This window comes from Ammodytes marinus, assembly GCF_949987685.1.
Source record: "Ammodytes marinus genome assembly, chromosome: 17".
In the NCBI taxonomy this organism is placed as follows: domain Eukaryota; kingdom Metazoa; phylum Chordata; class Actinopteri; order Uranoscopiformes; family Ammodytidae; genus Ammodytes; species Ammodytes marinus.
Genome location: NC_137221.1, coordinates 16,634,836 through 16,650,097, shown reverse-complemented (window position 1 = coordinate 16,650,097; position 15,262 = coordinate 16,634,836). Strand labels below are relative to the sequence as shown.

The 15,262-nt window shown below is 42.7% G+C and overlaps 1 protein-coding gene across 1 annotated transcript in view; it reads left to right on the top strand.

The window, feature by feature from the left end:
• Positions 1-14,965, top strand: part of adgrb2 (adhesion G protein-coupled receptor B2) — a gene marked incomplete at both ends in the record, with an annotated part of 141,111 nt that extends 126,146 nt beyond the window's left edge. Inside the window, 3 exon segments of the mRNA XM_080045755.1 lie at positions 2,262-2,375; positions 12,038-12,091; positions 14,789-14,965. Coding sequence (XP_079901881.1) covers positions 2,262-2,375; positions 12,038-12,091; positions 14,789-14,965 — 345 coding nt within the window.
• Positions 14,966-15,262: the final 297 nt, after the last annotated feature.

Below are 15,262 nucleotides of genomic sequence, written 5' to 3'. Positions count from 1 at the left end.
AAAAGCATTGCTAAACCCCTTCCCAACACACCTGTTTCTCCCTTGCATTGACAACTATGAACTGTTTCAGAACTACCTCACACATAATGCTGTTTCTCCAACAATGGCCTTAAAGCTGTCCCTACTAAATGTTTTTGAATTATGAATTCATTTTTGTTTGTCAAGTAATCTTAGCAACGTGGAAACAGAAGCAATCCACTGACATGTACAATTAAAGCAGACACTGCTGTCATGTCAGTGGTGGGGGTCCTGGTTGAAGAAACAGCAAAGTAGAGCGCTTTTTTTTGTGTCTGAATGAGTGCAAGTAATTTAGTTTTTGGGTCAACATGTCTGTGGCCATAGCTGATTGGCCAGTTATATCTGTTTGTGCGACATAGTTTTTGGCAGTGTGTGTGTGTGTGTGTGTTTGTGTCAGAATGACCTGCGTGTCCTGTGAGTCTCCAGTCTCTAGCGAGTATTTCTTTGCAATAACATTTGCACTGCTGCTTTTTTTTTGTTGGTGAGAATGCAGTTTCATTCAGATCATTTGTAAAGACTGGACATTCACCCTCCACCGTGGAGATATATTTCATACTAACACTGACTACGGCTAATTGTTTCACTTATCTGACACATTTCCTGGAGACTTATGTGTGTGGCCACTGCATGAATTGAGCACAAGGAGACTGGCTCTCCTGTAAAACACCTCTTTTCTCATCAATTGGCTGTTGACCTTTGAGAAAGAGGATGATGTAGAAGAGCCGCTAGGATAGAGAATTATACACTTCCATGAATAAATGGAAGGTAAAGCCATTTTCATCCATTTTTCTTTATTTTCCTTTAATTGAGTTTGCCTATGTTATACTTTCAAATATGACATTTTTAAACACTGCAACCTTATCATTCTAAGCAGTTTTAAATGGCATAAGAATAGAGTTGTTTGGGGGAAATAATACTCAAAGGTGTACTCTATTGATCTACTACTGCACTTCCAAGATTTGCAAGAGACAAATTTCAAAGAGAACCGTACTACGTATAGTACAGCCGAAGCTGGGACTTCCAGACATTCAGTTACTAGTACGGTCAAGCTGTAAAGATGCTGGAACCTTCATTTCCTATAATGCAAGTCGGTACCTTCTTCCAATAGGCCTCCTGAATACAGACTTTTTTCAAACATCACACCTGATGCACACAGGCTTTTTGTTGTACATTTTACGTTGCTAGCCCACACTTTCGGATAACTGTGATTCCTCCAGTAGGCCAGAAGACAACGTACAGCAGTGTTTACATGCTGGGAAGTACTGGTGGCAAGGGGAACTGAACTTTAAGTGTAAAATCATTGGTGTTCCCTCGTAAATATGTGTTCATTATTTTAAAGGTTATTAAAATCACTTAAAGGAGGTGACAGTATATACAGTACATGTTCCATTGGACTTTGATAAAAAACCTAAACTCAAATGACTCAGACAGGGATATGCCAAAAGGACAACTGAAGACAAGGCAGCAAAAAGTAATGTAGGAAGGAGCTAGTAGCACCTTCTTAGCTGAGCAGAGATGAGAGTGCCCACTCCGAAAGTAATTGGAGCCAGTGCCGAGCGCCAGTCCTGGCCGGTAATTGTGCGGGTGTGAGTGCTGGCATTTTGCCCCTGTGTCACTTTCAACCTCGCAAACTGCTTTGACGATTAGCTACTGCAGAGCGGCTCCAGCACAGCCCATTAGCACAGAGAGACAACAGCGGTGACAAATGCAGTTTGCTGTCGAAAAAAAATGTAAGATGTGGATTTAGCTTCCTTCTAGACATTCATATTCAGAACACTGGAGAAAGCAGCCTTTTGTCAATATCCTTTCGCTAGGGCAAGAGTTTAAGTTCCAAGTCCATCTGTTTGACGTTTTAATGAGTTCCAAAGAAATCCCCAAATCCTGAGTTTAACGGACCACCAGCTAGCAAGCAACGAGTCTGTAACAATGACATTTCTGTCAGTCATTTTTTACCAACTGTTCACTTAAACAGGACTTCCACTGCAGCACTCCCAGTTGCCAAATTCTTAAAGACTGAGGAAGTGGATGATGTATGAGCATGAGCCAGCGATCGATCTATCTGTTGGCGTCTCTCTCTCTCTCTCTAACCCCTTCCTTTCATGGCTGGCATCACTGCAGTCCCCCCCCCCCCCCCGCTCCCCGCCCCCTGCCTGCCCTTATATTGGCCCCTCTTCCTTTTTGCTCTTTCTTTTTTTCTTCCTATTTGGTTCATTTTTGCTGTCCCTTCCTTTCTTCCCTTCCAGAAAGTGATGCACACTCGCAAAAGACATTCTGAGCTGTACCATGAGCTCAACCACTCGTCCAAGTTCCACACCATAGACAGGTATAGCAGGGACCCAGCCATGTCCACATTCAAGGTAAGACCCCATTGCCCAGACGCGGGATGGGAAGCCGCTGTATACCCATGCACCTCCACCCGCTCCCACCACTTTGTCACAACCCCTAAAACCCCAAACCCCTTTTTTTCACTTATAGGAATTGACACTGGAAAGCAAACGCTGACCTCTGCGCGGATCAAATGTGCAGTAGTATCGCGCTGGCTAAATGTTTTGAGCACGATAATTGCATTACATGTACTTGTAAATGCAGCTTTCAGATGATTATAGTCATCAACACAAATTAAAAATAAGGTACCTTTGAAAACAGTTCTACTCATTATGGTGTGTTTTTTTCTTTCAACCAAATTGCTGCGTTAGAAATGTGAAAAAATAGTTTGCTCTAACAAAGGGACTCTGTGAATGGTGTTCGTAATTAAATTGCCATTCCATTAATACAACGTTAAACTTATTAATACATCCGTGGAGTATCGTACAATAACCATCTCATGCATTTATTTTAAGAAGAACATTTTGTTGCAGCTTTCTCACTGTAAATGTCTTTTTTCTTTCTTCTGTAATTGGCCTCGACTGCATTCATTATCACTTGTGGATGGTGCCTTAATACTTGCCAAAACAGTTGATTACATGAGGCATTGGCTGCTAAGGGATAAGTAATCCTAGCCAGTTAATGAAATCCAAATTCTGCAACTTCAGATTTTTTTTTGCATTGTGAAACTATCTCTCGCTCTTGCCAAATCACATCACACAAGTGCGTTGCCTTTGCCTGTGTCACACTTGTTAATATGTCTGTTTAATTTGATTATTTGTCTATGTTCCGTGTGTTACATTGTCTTTTTTTTATTTTCTGTACATGTGTCTGAGTGGGTGGTTATGTGGGTGTGTGTGTGTTGGTGGGGGTGTGCTTGGTTTGGGCACCTGTGAGCACGAGACTCCTTTGAATGATTGATACGCCATTAGCAGCAGACGAAAGACTCCCCCTGCTTGCTACATACTGACCTTCAGAGGGCCACTGTCGTTAAGATTTAAACACACGCGCGCACAAGCTCTCATTGCCCTCATCTGCGGCGCTTTAGTGCGTAGAGCCGTGATGAGTTAGTCAACCTTGATGGGTGTACTTTCCCCTGGCATCTGCAGCAAGCTGGGTTTCACATCTAATTTACACCGCCAGGAGAGGAACAAAGCTCGGCCTGACATCTCTCATAATACCCTATGCCATGTAGCCACACACGTACTGCACACGCACAGTTAGCACGCGCTGCCATTTCCCAATGCCAGACCGCCGGCCTTTTCCTTTACTCCTCATTAGCTCAGCGTCTTGATCAAGATTTCCAGAAGCGCTGGCCGACTCACCATTCATTAATGCCAAGCAAATATTTTATGGAAGGGGAAGAAAAATGGCAGCCGGCTTGCAAAGGAATGAGCCTAATGCCCCCATTAGAAGTCTCTGGTTCTTAACAGTTGCGCCGCAGCATGCTAATGTGCCCCGGGAGGAGCTCAGGTGTGCTTTGAGATTACGCCCGGATGTAAAAAGTAATGAAAGCCCAGCCACATATAAAATAGGCCCTATTTAAACAAATTAAGACAAATTGGAAGGCCCATTCCCTCTGCGCCAGTGACGTCATGTAAGTTATAAAACGAAAAGGCCGGAGTAGATATGGCTTACTCATCCAAATCCATTATGTTAAAAGTAAGTAGACAGTTCACTTAACTGTGAATAATTACACGGATAATGCTATCAGTGTTGAGCCTTTGACAGGGACCAGCTTGAGTTCAGCTCTGCTGTTGTCAACATCTCACTTTGAGAGTCAACCCCAGACACGGACATGCTGACTATACAGTAATTATGGAGATGAGAGGGGTGTGTGTGTGTGTGTGCCCGTACACTTGCATATGAGTGCCTACGTGTGTGGCAGCATGCCTCCGTGTGGGTGTGTGGTTGCAGGCATGAGTGTCTGTGTGTCCTTGTGTCCCTTTTTGTTTGTGTGATTATGTGTTATTTGTGAGGTTGGCATGTTGCATTGCCTGTGTTTGAAACACATAAACTGCATTTAAGGGACACTTACTTCATTAGTAATGATATAATTGTTTCATAATACTTTTAATCACATCCTTTATATGTCAAACCCTCACAGTGATTTATGACTAGGCATGATTCCATTCTACTAGGATATCTTCTTACATATGGACACCTAAAGTACTGTCAGCCTTAATTTCATAGGGCCAGTTGACTTCAGGACTGGCGCTATTGAGCATCTTACCTTTTAATGATGAGGGAGGCTAGACAGTTCCAGGGAAAACTGGTAAAAGGAAAACCCTCACCCGCTATTTTGAGCAATGATTGCTCAAAATCTCCTTCCGCCCCAGGACTTGTACAGGTCTCATCTCTCCTCCAAAGTGCCTAAACAGTATTGTATTAACCCAGACCCTAAACAGCCTATAACCCCTTTCTAACCACGGCGGCCCGTGTTCGTTCAACACAGGTCCCCCCTCCCCCACCACCAAGGCACAACACCTTGCCATCACTAGGGCGCAGACCGTCCGTCGTTTACAAAGAGAGTCAACGTAAGACATGCTAAACCCCACATAAACCTCCCGCAGTAGAGCCCCTATAACTTACTCTAAAGCAGATGAGTTGATGTGCTACATGTTACCATAGTATGTTATAGTTTGCTGAATTCTGTGTTTTTCTGCCGCCAAAGTATACCTTTTATATGTTATTGACCATTCGCTTAGCTTCTCTCCCCCAATTCTGGAATTGTCCAGTCAGTGGTTAGCAACCATGAGGCACAGCAGACCTGTCAAGCTTTAGTTGTCTCCAAATTGAAGGAGTTTGCATGGGGCTTTTCTAAAAGTAATACATTGCAGTTTGGAGGGTGGTTTACTTTTTTTCTAGTCTCTCGAAAACCAAAAACACAAGGGCAAAGGTGTAAATAATGGACTTATCAGTGTGTACATCTTCTCCACAGTGAACTGCAATCCTTAGCTTAGCATTTCCAGCTAACTATGTACAGTAACTGAACATAATAGCACACCCACTCCATAGTTATTTTCCACTGTGTGGAAGCTGTGTCCTTGATGCGATGTTGCTACCATTAAGCTTAACTAGTTAACTAGCTACAGCTGATACAATCTGCCAGTGAGAGTGGTCCTTTCGGACAGCAAAATAGACAGTCGCCAGCTGGAATTGTATTTTTTTTTATGTAAAGCTTGACAGGCATAGCCACAGTAACTATTGGGGACACGGTTTAGCGAAATAGTCAATGCAGAGCATGGTACTTCACACTTATAGCATTACCTTCTACAGTGTGACACTAAAAAGCCTGCTAGGTCAACACTATAAATGTCTTTAGTTGCAGTCACACAGAGTCAAACTATAAGCTTACCCCATGTAGCTGCTCATCTACCTGTCAGCGTTGTCTTGTGGAGAAGTGAGTGTATTTGATGAGCCTAATTATTAGATGGCCCCCTGGTGGTGTTGTGGCGTAACAGTTCCGTGTATTACAGCTTGTGCCTCCTTGAGCATCTGCATTCATTTGATGAATGCTAATTCATCCTCCTTCATCGACTCCTATACAAATTCATTTAAAAAAATATGGATTTGTAAGGTGGTCTGATGCAGGACTGGACTCATCTTCCATAAAACGAAGAAGAATCTTTGTTGTTGTTGTTGTTGTGTTTCCATTGCTGTATCACCACTGTTTGTGGCGATCCATACATCCCGTATGCCCTTTTCAGTGCCACAATTAAACCTTATGATCTAAACCCCAAAACAAAGTGATAAATCAGTTCATAAAGACAATGACCTATCCAAACAAATTTGTAATCACCTCATAAACCATGGAATCCCGCCTATAAACTATCCCATTGGCACTAAAACGGGCCAAACACGAAGCACTCTGTATGGGTACTGATTCCAGACTCTTAGGAACTATCACAAAGGCTTATGGGGTCATGAGAAATCTGATCCATGTTTTATCTCCGGAATAAGGTAGGTTCTGTCTGCTGGCCATGTTGAGAAAATGAGTGGATATCAGACCGCATGACTGGCACTTTTTTTTTCAAACCTTCACATCATAATCCAATTGTCTGTGTAAGTGTAGTGGGTTTAAAGCAGTCTTTGGGCATTACATGTATCTTCAAAGACGGAATCCACATACGTCAATCTCTCGATCGCTTTCCCAATTCTTGACTTTCCTTGTCACTGGTAATCTCTATATCTACCGTGCTAGATAGCTAGAGGCTGGAGATAAATGTGCATGTTCCCCTCTGCTACATATTCAGTTTATTTATTTTTTAAACACATACATGACCTTTAAAATCTACTTTGCCAAATTGCTTATTGGTAAACAGTGGCTAACAAAGGTCAGTTGGGGGGCTGTGAAACAAAGGTATATTTCTCCCGGTGGGTCCAGGTCCAGACGTGTGTGCATTCGTAATGCAGTAAGATACATAGCAACTCTTTTGCATTCGGAAAACTGGCTGCAAGATTCACAAAGGTCACTGTGAGATTATGTTGACTGATTGTAGATTGTTGGCTATCGTTTAGTTTTTGTTTGCATGACTGCTTTAGCTGCTGACCTTGAATGGAGTATTTGTGTATAAATAAACAGTGTGTCTTCCCCCATGGGAGAATATGATCTGTTGTAGTGGGACAATGTGCGTTATACTCTGTTCAATTGGACAGAAAGTAGGATTTACGTTGACGCTAATAATGAAAACAAATCCAAATCCTACAATGTTCAGCACAGTGAATGCTCTGGCAGGGGCCCACATGGCCAGCAGGGGCATACTGGAGTCCAATTTTCATTGTATTTCCCATAATGGAGACGGGGATACAAATGGAGTCAGTGGGGTTACTGAGAGACAGAGTGGATGCAGTGTGTATACCTAACACAATGTGCATCAGAGTCACTTCTCTGAGCTAATGTTTAGCTTTTTGAACAGCTTCTTGGCCTCAGTCACTGTGGAGTTAGCCTGGCACTGTCACTCCTTATCCTCCCTCACAGGGTTCAGAAGGTCACAGCACACATTTGCATGCAGTGCCCAATGATGCAGTGTCGTGCCTCTCTGTGTGTGTGAGTGCGAGAGAAAGAGAGTTTGCTCTGCATAATGTCCTGGCTGATGCATTTTTCAGCCCCTCAAATGGGATAGATTACTGTCCCGTGGTCTGCTGTGTTCTGGATTAAATGATGCGCTCGCTTGGTGTTTCCTTTTTCCCGGGCAGATAGACGGTGAGGAGGAGTTGTGCGGAAACGCAGTGGGACGGAGAAAACGACGAAAGGAACAAGAGCAGTCTACTTTGTTATGATTCTCACTCATGCAAGAATCAGAGCTGGGGGGGGGGGGGGGCAGCCAGCACATTTTGAAATCATGAAAGATGTATTTGCAATGCAACCTAAATGGCTGAAGGCGTGATTTTGAATCCAAGGATGAAATCCTGGTCTGATGGCTAAAGTACATTTAGGGAAATATATTGTGGCTTGGTCTAAGACGATTCATTCATTAGAATGCCCCATAAGAGAAAGGTGAGTCGTAGGGCGCTCTCTTTATTCGTCTACAGCTAACATTAGTGGCTGTTATTGATATATTAGCTATGTTTTCAGGCCAATGACGGGAAATGTGGGTAAGGTAATTTGTGTGCTCTGAGGATGTCTTATGTGAAATGACGATGTAGGCCTATCATTGTTGAATGAATCCATTATTGTTCATTCATTGAGTGCAATTTGACTGCACTTGCCGACCTGATAGTCAATTTGCCGGCATGATGCTGAGGGGCTTCAATGTTACATTCCAGTGGTAAAGCAAGTCTTCCCCTCTTCTTTCCTCTCCGTACCTCATCCCTCCTTCTATTCATCCTCGCGGCACGACATTTTTCTCTCTTGCCGTCTCCCTCACTTTCCACTTTCTCCCTCTGAACTCAGCCCTCGGTGGCACGTTTCAGCCATTTATTGAATAATGAATCCCTCTCATTAGCTTGTTTTTAATTATTTCCTTGCCATAAACTCATCAACTGTTTTCAACCCCTTTCTGCACAAATTGCTAATGAAAACCCAGGGCTGGCGGAGTGTAGCTTTAGCACACTGGCTGTATCAGTGGCTCCTAATGAGGGGACGGTTAGCCAAGAGACGGAACACGCCTAAATAACACTGGCTTTCGTGCACCAGGAGGCACAATACTAATTTAGCTCGTTTAGTGTCCTTGGGCCAATTAAGAAGGGGAGGTGAAAAGGGGCCGGATTGCTATCTGGAACAGCTTTTCACTGTAGGAGCATTGGCTTTGCATTGCGCTGCATTGCACAGGCCCCCCTCGACAGCAGCAAGCAAAGCAAGCCTTTTCTGTATGATTGCTCGTTTGTTCGCAATGTGTTGCACTAATGGAATTTATTTGCCCCCACATTATCCAGATTTGGCTCTTTTTGCCTGATTACTTGTGACACAGATTACTTTCCCTTGCTGAGGGGCAAACAGTGCTAAAGACTGCAATGCCCAGTTAGTGTATTTTTGTGACCTTTAATAAACTATGCCATTGCTGAATTATAGGCAATATGGATTATATCATTATCCTGATGATATAATGAAATACACACACAACAAAGCCTTGAAATAGTCCAGTTCTGGTTCATTTGACTTGCAAAGCCCACTCACAGCTGTTACACAACGGTCATGTTCTGGTATCCACTCAGTGCTCCCCTTAAATTAAACATTCATTTGTATTGTATACATGTGCTTTGATTTTGATTGTGTTTCATATGTGCCTCACATACAGTGTATGTCTTTTCTTTGCATTATTTACTGCCACATTTTTTATTGATTTCTGTTGTTTTCTTTTGTTTTGTGTTGTTGTTTGTTTCCTGTTTTATGTCCTTGGTTGGCTGCCCTTGGCCATGTGTTGCACGCTTGTTGTCATGTCCCCAGTATGAATGTAGTAACCAGACAGTCAGCAGAACCATGGGCGTCCAATTCAACCAAGGTAAAGTTAACCCCACTCACCCACAAACTGCCTGTCCTCTCCCTGTCATCTCCCTAAGACATGCCTTGCACATTGCTCACACACATCCACACACAGTTTTCATTCCATTGTTCAAATGAGGGGGGGGACTCTTGAGTGGCAGGTAGTGGGCCTCATCCACCAACACTGTAGCAGGGGCTTCTCGAGCTTGTGCAGTAGCATCTATTTCTAGTGTGTAGCTTACTCTCCCTACAAACTGTTTGTCCGTCTTTACTTAACTTTGTCATGCTTGTAGCAAATTGTGCAGCTTACCTGAAATATCAAGTGTTGGGCGATTGGGTGAATATTTCCAAATCGCCGACTGTCACCTGTATCTGGCGGTGTTTTGGCACTTGCAGCCACTTCAGCTCCACTTGCCTAGAAAAAAGTAAAATGGAAAGTACTTTAATTTACTCCCACGACGCCTCTTTATAAGCCGCCCTGTAGGTGGGTTCTTAAAATAGTTGAGATTGTTGCACTGGTGAAATACAAAAACACATATTGCCACTTCCATTGCAAACACTGAAGGGGCACACACCGTGCTTTCTGAGTTAATAAACTGTTATAAACAGGTGTGATGCATTGTATGAGAAAATCAGTCATTATTATTATAATGATTGAAACTGACAGCCATAAATCCAGCCTAATAATGTTTATTGTTGATCCTATCACCCAACCCTGATATGTTTGTTTTCTAATTGCTTGACTAGGATGGATTTTTTATTTTAATTTATTTATTTTTTAGAAATGCTGCATATGTTTGGAAGTAAATGTAGAAAATAAACATTAGAGAAAAACAAAGAAGAAATAATGTGGCGTTAGGAGACTAGGAAAGCAGAGGGGAAGAAGCAATTAGATGAGTCTATTTCAAGATCGACATCTGTTTTGTCTATGTACAGTGGTGGAGTTGGTATTCAAGTTAAAGAAACAACACCGCAATATAAGAACACTCCAACTGAAAATGTTAATTAAAAGTAAGTATCATTAGCAGTAGCAGAAGTACCCAAGATGCAGCAAATGGCCCATGTGAGGGTCATACGAATACTGTATTCATATCATTACTTCTTAAACTTAATAATTATACTGGCATTTAAGCTAAGCTAGTTGATGAGCATATCAGAAATGACAGTAAATCAACACACCCCAAGGACGATGTGCTAAGGCCTCAGAAATGTTTTTCATCTCAGACAGTACTTACTGTGCATCTGGCATACCAACACCAAATAGAATGTATTTTGCTATAGACACTCACACAAACAGCTCTCTCAGAAAGACTTGTGTGCAATTTATTCAGCTGCTTTTTCACCGATCAAAAATGTAAACAAGGACAGCAAACAATTACAATTCAGTGTTGTAGAAACTGTTTTTTTTCTTTCTTTTTAACAATAACATGAAATACTTACAAACAAACACAAGCTCCAGTCAATATTCACCAAGGTGAGCCACTTCGAGGATATTCATTTATTTTTTGGGGCCCAGGCTGGAGGCAGTCTTGAGATTTATAAAGTACAAACACCTCGTGACACACACACACACACACACACACACACACACACATACTGTTTACAGCTTTAACTACCTCGGAGAACACAGCCATACCACACTCTGAAGGACTCTGCTGGATTAATGGCCATGCAGCCTACTAGGAGAACACCTGTTACCTCAGAACACTAACAAACATTGTTGGCCCCAAAAACAAACAGACCACCCGTACAGAAGCAAACCGCCGTAAGCAGCAGGTTTGGCTTTAAATAAGAAAAAAAAATAAGGACCATAAATAAATAAATACATAAATAAAACAATAGATTACACTGCAGAGGTACGGCAGGGGGAAGTGAGGGGTTTATGTGTTTTAAGCCAGAGGCGGAACACACAGAGTCAGCAATGTCCACTTTATAGCCTAGCTTTAACCAGGCTGTTTGTGTGTTGTTTTAACACACACACACACACACACACACAGTATCAAATCAATAATGCAGATGGTGTAGATAGCATTTCCATGCACCATAACCGGATTAGTTATCCTCTTTCAACATTATTTAGAATAGATGAGCTCCAAAGCCGCCAGCACTGCACAGTAGACTCCCTGTTACATCTTTTAGATCCCTGCTTATTTAATGCCCACATACTGTACAGTCCCTTTCTTCTATCCCCCTTTTATAGTATGGTTCGTAGTTGCTATTGGTGGTGCATAGCTAGCTAGTATCTCTCACTCACCCTGTCCCTGTTTTTTTTTCCCAGTTTCCCCTTGTTAGCTTTGACAGCTCAGGGTGTGTTAAAAGTATTGTCTGTTTCAACACAGTTTGAATATGCGTGTATGGCAATGCTGACATTGTGTTTTACAATCATTGGTTGCACTTTGTCTGTTCATGTGTGGATGTTGTGTGTGTGTGGGGGGGGGGGGGGACAAGTTTGATAATTTCTCATGAGAGAGAGAGAGCGAGATAGGTGTTTGGGGGGGTAAAAGAAAGACAGAAAGAGAGCGAGAGAAAAGGTGTGAGGTGTAAGCACGAGGCAACGACCGCCTGTTCACCTGCCGAAGGTGTGGGAACAATGCGATTGTTTCAGGGCAGAGTTGTCAGTGACTGTGACACCCCACCCCTTACCCCTCTTCTCCTCTTTCTTTCCTCTATCTCTCGCTCTCTCTTGTCACCCCGTTCCTTGTCTTCTCCCAACCCATTTCATCACCACAGAGGGAAAAGCGATGGAGCATTTCGTCTGCCGGAGGTGAAAAGAACTCGTCAAGTGTAAGTAGAGGGGTTTCTGGTAGAGGTAGAGAGAGAGAGAGAGAGGGATGAGACAGGGGCTGTGGGGCGAAAGGAGGGACACCGAGATGGCGAGAAAGGGGAATGGATAGACGCCCGGTGGCAGCACAAAATCACATTATAGCTCTATGTAGTCTCCCAGGGATGAAGTTGGGCTTAACCGCAGCATTACCCAGCACACTTCTGCATTACAAAATGTTCCTTCGCCAGCATTTAGCATGCAAATTGGCTCCCAGATTATGCCTTTTGTATTCATTTTACCAACTGTCAGGCTGTGTGCGACGCATGGAGAATGATAATCAGGCAGAGATTGCCCCCTAGCGCACTGGAGACGATAATCACACTGCAAAGGAGGGGGGAGTGCTGTGTTACTGCAGATCAAGAATCGTGTGTGTGTGTGTGTGTGGCTCTGATGATGAAGAGATAGACAGGGACAGAGGGTGTGAATAGCTGAAAGTGAATTGCATTCAAGTATTTTTTAAGGGGTTGGTGCAATGAATGAACAGTGGAAGAAAATAGTTGAGAAGCGGATACAGCAGTGATACAGCCCCCAATGGAATATATATGCACACACACACACGTGTAATAACACCCTTTACAATGCACTCAACATATGCTTATATAATATATCATCTTCTTATTTTTAGTCTAAAAGGCTCTGCCGCAGCTGGGTCCGTCATGTCTTCAAAAAAGCACCACAATGTGTCTCTTTTTTTTTTGTTGTATTTTGTCTGTTCTGTTTCGCTCTACCGAGTAGTGTGGCCTAGCGATCCCCCCATGTCTATCCCAGCCCGTATCTGTGAAATCATTATCTCTGCCAGATAATGAGTCTGATTTGAATAATGGCCCTTATCTGGTGCATAATGTTGCCTCCTGAATCCGTTTTTTTTTTTTTTTGTAAAGCCAATCCCCCAACATGTATTTTACATGGGTGGTGGGGCACATCTCCGGACCACATGCATAGACCCGATCCTAGAAGGTTTATGTTGCTCCTATCAGTCAATCTGAAAAGCTATACTGATTGGCAGAAGTGGGAGAAATATACAGAGGGAGGGCATGTATCATGACTGAATATTAAAGAGAACAGATGATAGAAAGATGGAATTGTGTTCAGAACTGCAGGTATGTATGTAGTGGTTGGCATCTTCGTGTGTATGTTATTTGCAATGGCTTTGGAGACAAAAGATCAAATGTTCGGTGCAAATGTAAATGTATCCATCTCTACATTATGTGTACTGGACAACATTGGCCAATGCAATGGTGTCCCATGTATTTCAGTTAGAGGGAAAATGCCATGTTATTACAACCAGCATCCTATTTCACAGTGTTGGCCATTGTGTCCACCCACCGTGGTTACACATTACCTATCAAATTTCATTTGGGAATTTTGGTAATGACATTGCTTCAAAGGCCAACAGGGCAATACACTGGCATCTTGAGAGAAAAACAGTGATATTCTTTAATCTGCATCATTCAGTATAACATTTGACAGTGAATGTCTAACTATCCATCACTGCAAAGGAAAAGCTATATACACAGCTATACCGCAAGCACAGTAAGACAACATTGTTGATCAGAAAATTAACCTACGATGATGCCCCAGGGCCCACAGTTCCCTAGCTCCTTGGTTCCCAAAGTAAATGTAGTTTTGAAAGCAAGTTTAATTGTGAATGTGCACTATGTAAGCACAATAACAACTTGAAATATTTAGAGGGGAACTCCCCTGCTTGTACACGTCAAACAGTGTTTACAGGTCCAGCGAATCTGCAAGGCCTTTTGAGGATCCACACAGAGCAGTGAGATATCTAAATGAATTAGGATAACACACACAATAACACACCTTAATCTCGGACTCAACTGAGTTTTGTTGTGGCTAAAGTAGGGATTAAGTTTGAAGGTAGAAAGTAAAAAAGATGTGTAGAATGAAAAAGACTATATATGCATCATACAACAATTGCAAACCTTTACAAATGAGTCTTTTAAGAAGCCAGCATGGCAATGAATATTTCTTTAAATTGTCCTTTTCGGATTACATTGTGCATTTTGCCCAAAACAATAGTATGGATAATCAAATTACCACAAAGTACTTGCAGAAAGTACCTGTCCCATACCATCAAAATGAGACTCAGGTTCTATGGAACCGGAACCTCTTGATTTTGTTTTTAAAGCTATCGTGCGTAACTTTTTCATATAAATGAATGCCGATACAATTCAGCTCCACAAAACTCTCTTTGTTTTTCTCAGTGTGGCAGTGTTTACAAACGTGTGTGTGTGTGTGTGTGTGTGTGTGTGTGTGTCCTACACTGGAGCAGGGCCCAAGAAATGTTTCAGTTGTAGATTCTACCGCTGAGAAAACCTGGACGTACTGCGGAATGTATAAAATACATGTGTGATCACCAAAGGCTTACCTCATATAGACACGCCGACAGTGGTGTGGTATAACTCAGAATTTCTCATGGGGGCAAGTGACATGCAATATGACAGTCATATTAGCTATCTGATTTTGGTTAATTTACCCATTGAATGAGTCATCTTACCCATGCTGATATTATTGTCAGGAGCCGCCACTGGGGGCGACGTACGTTACTCACTATAGCGTTAAACACATTGGTGCCTACCAATTGCTTGCTTGCTTATGTGGCCTTCCTTTTTTCCCTTGTCCTCTTGCTTCTCCATTAGGACAAGTCAACCCCGGAGGACCAGAGCTCATGGGACAGTTTCAAGACCATGACCCCCGAGTTGTCCATCGTGCCTGGGGAGCAGAAGGACCGAATGGAGCTGCACAATAAGAACTGGGACTCCTCTTCTGCTAACACGCCCGACTCGTCCGAAGGAGACTTCCAGACTGAAGTGTGAAGACAATGCAGACGTATAGAGACACACACACACACACACACACACACACACACACACACACACACACACTCACTTTGAACACACACACTGTGCTCATGCCGAAAGAGATCCAGATTGCACACAGAGATACTGAACTTTTCCAAAAACCTAAAACACAAGCACTCGATTTTTTTCTTGGCAAAAAGATCTAACACACACACACACACACTACACACTGCTCCCCGTCTCCTGCAAACGTGCTCTGCCGGATCCAATATTGTATTTGTTTACTGCTGCTGCGGCGGGGAATCAGACATG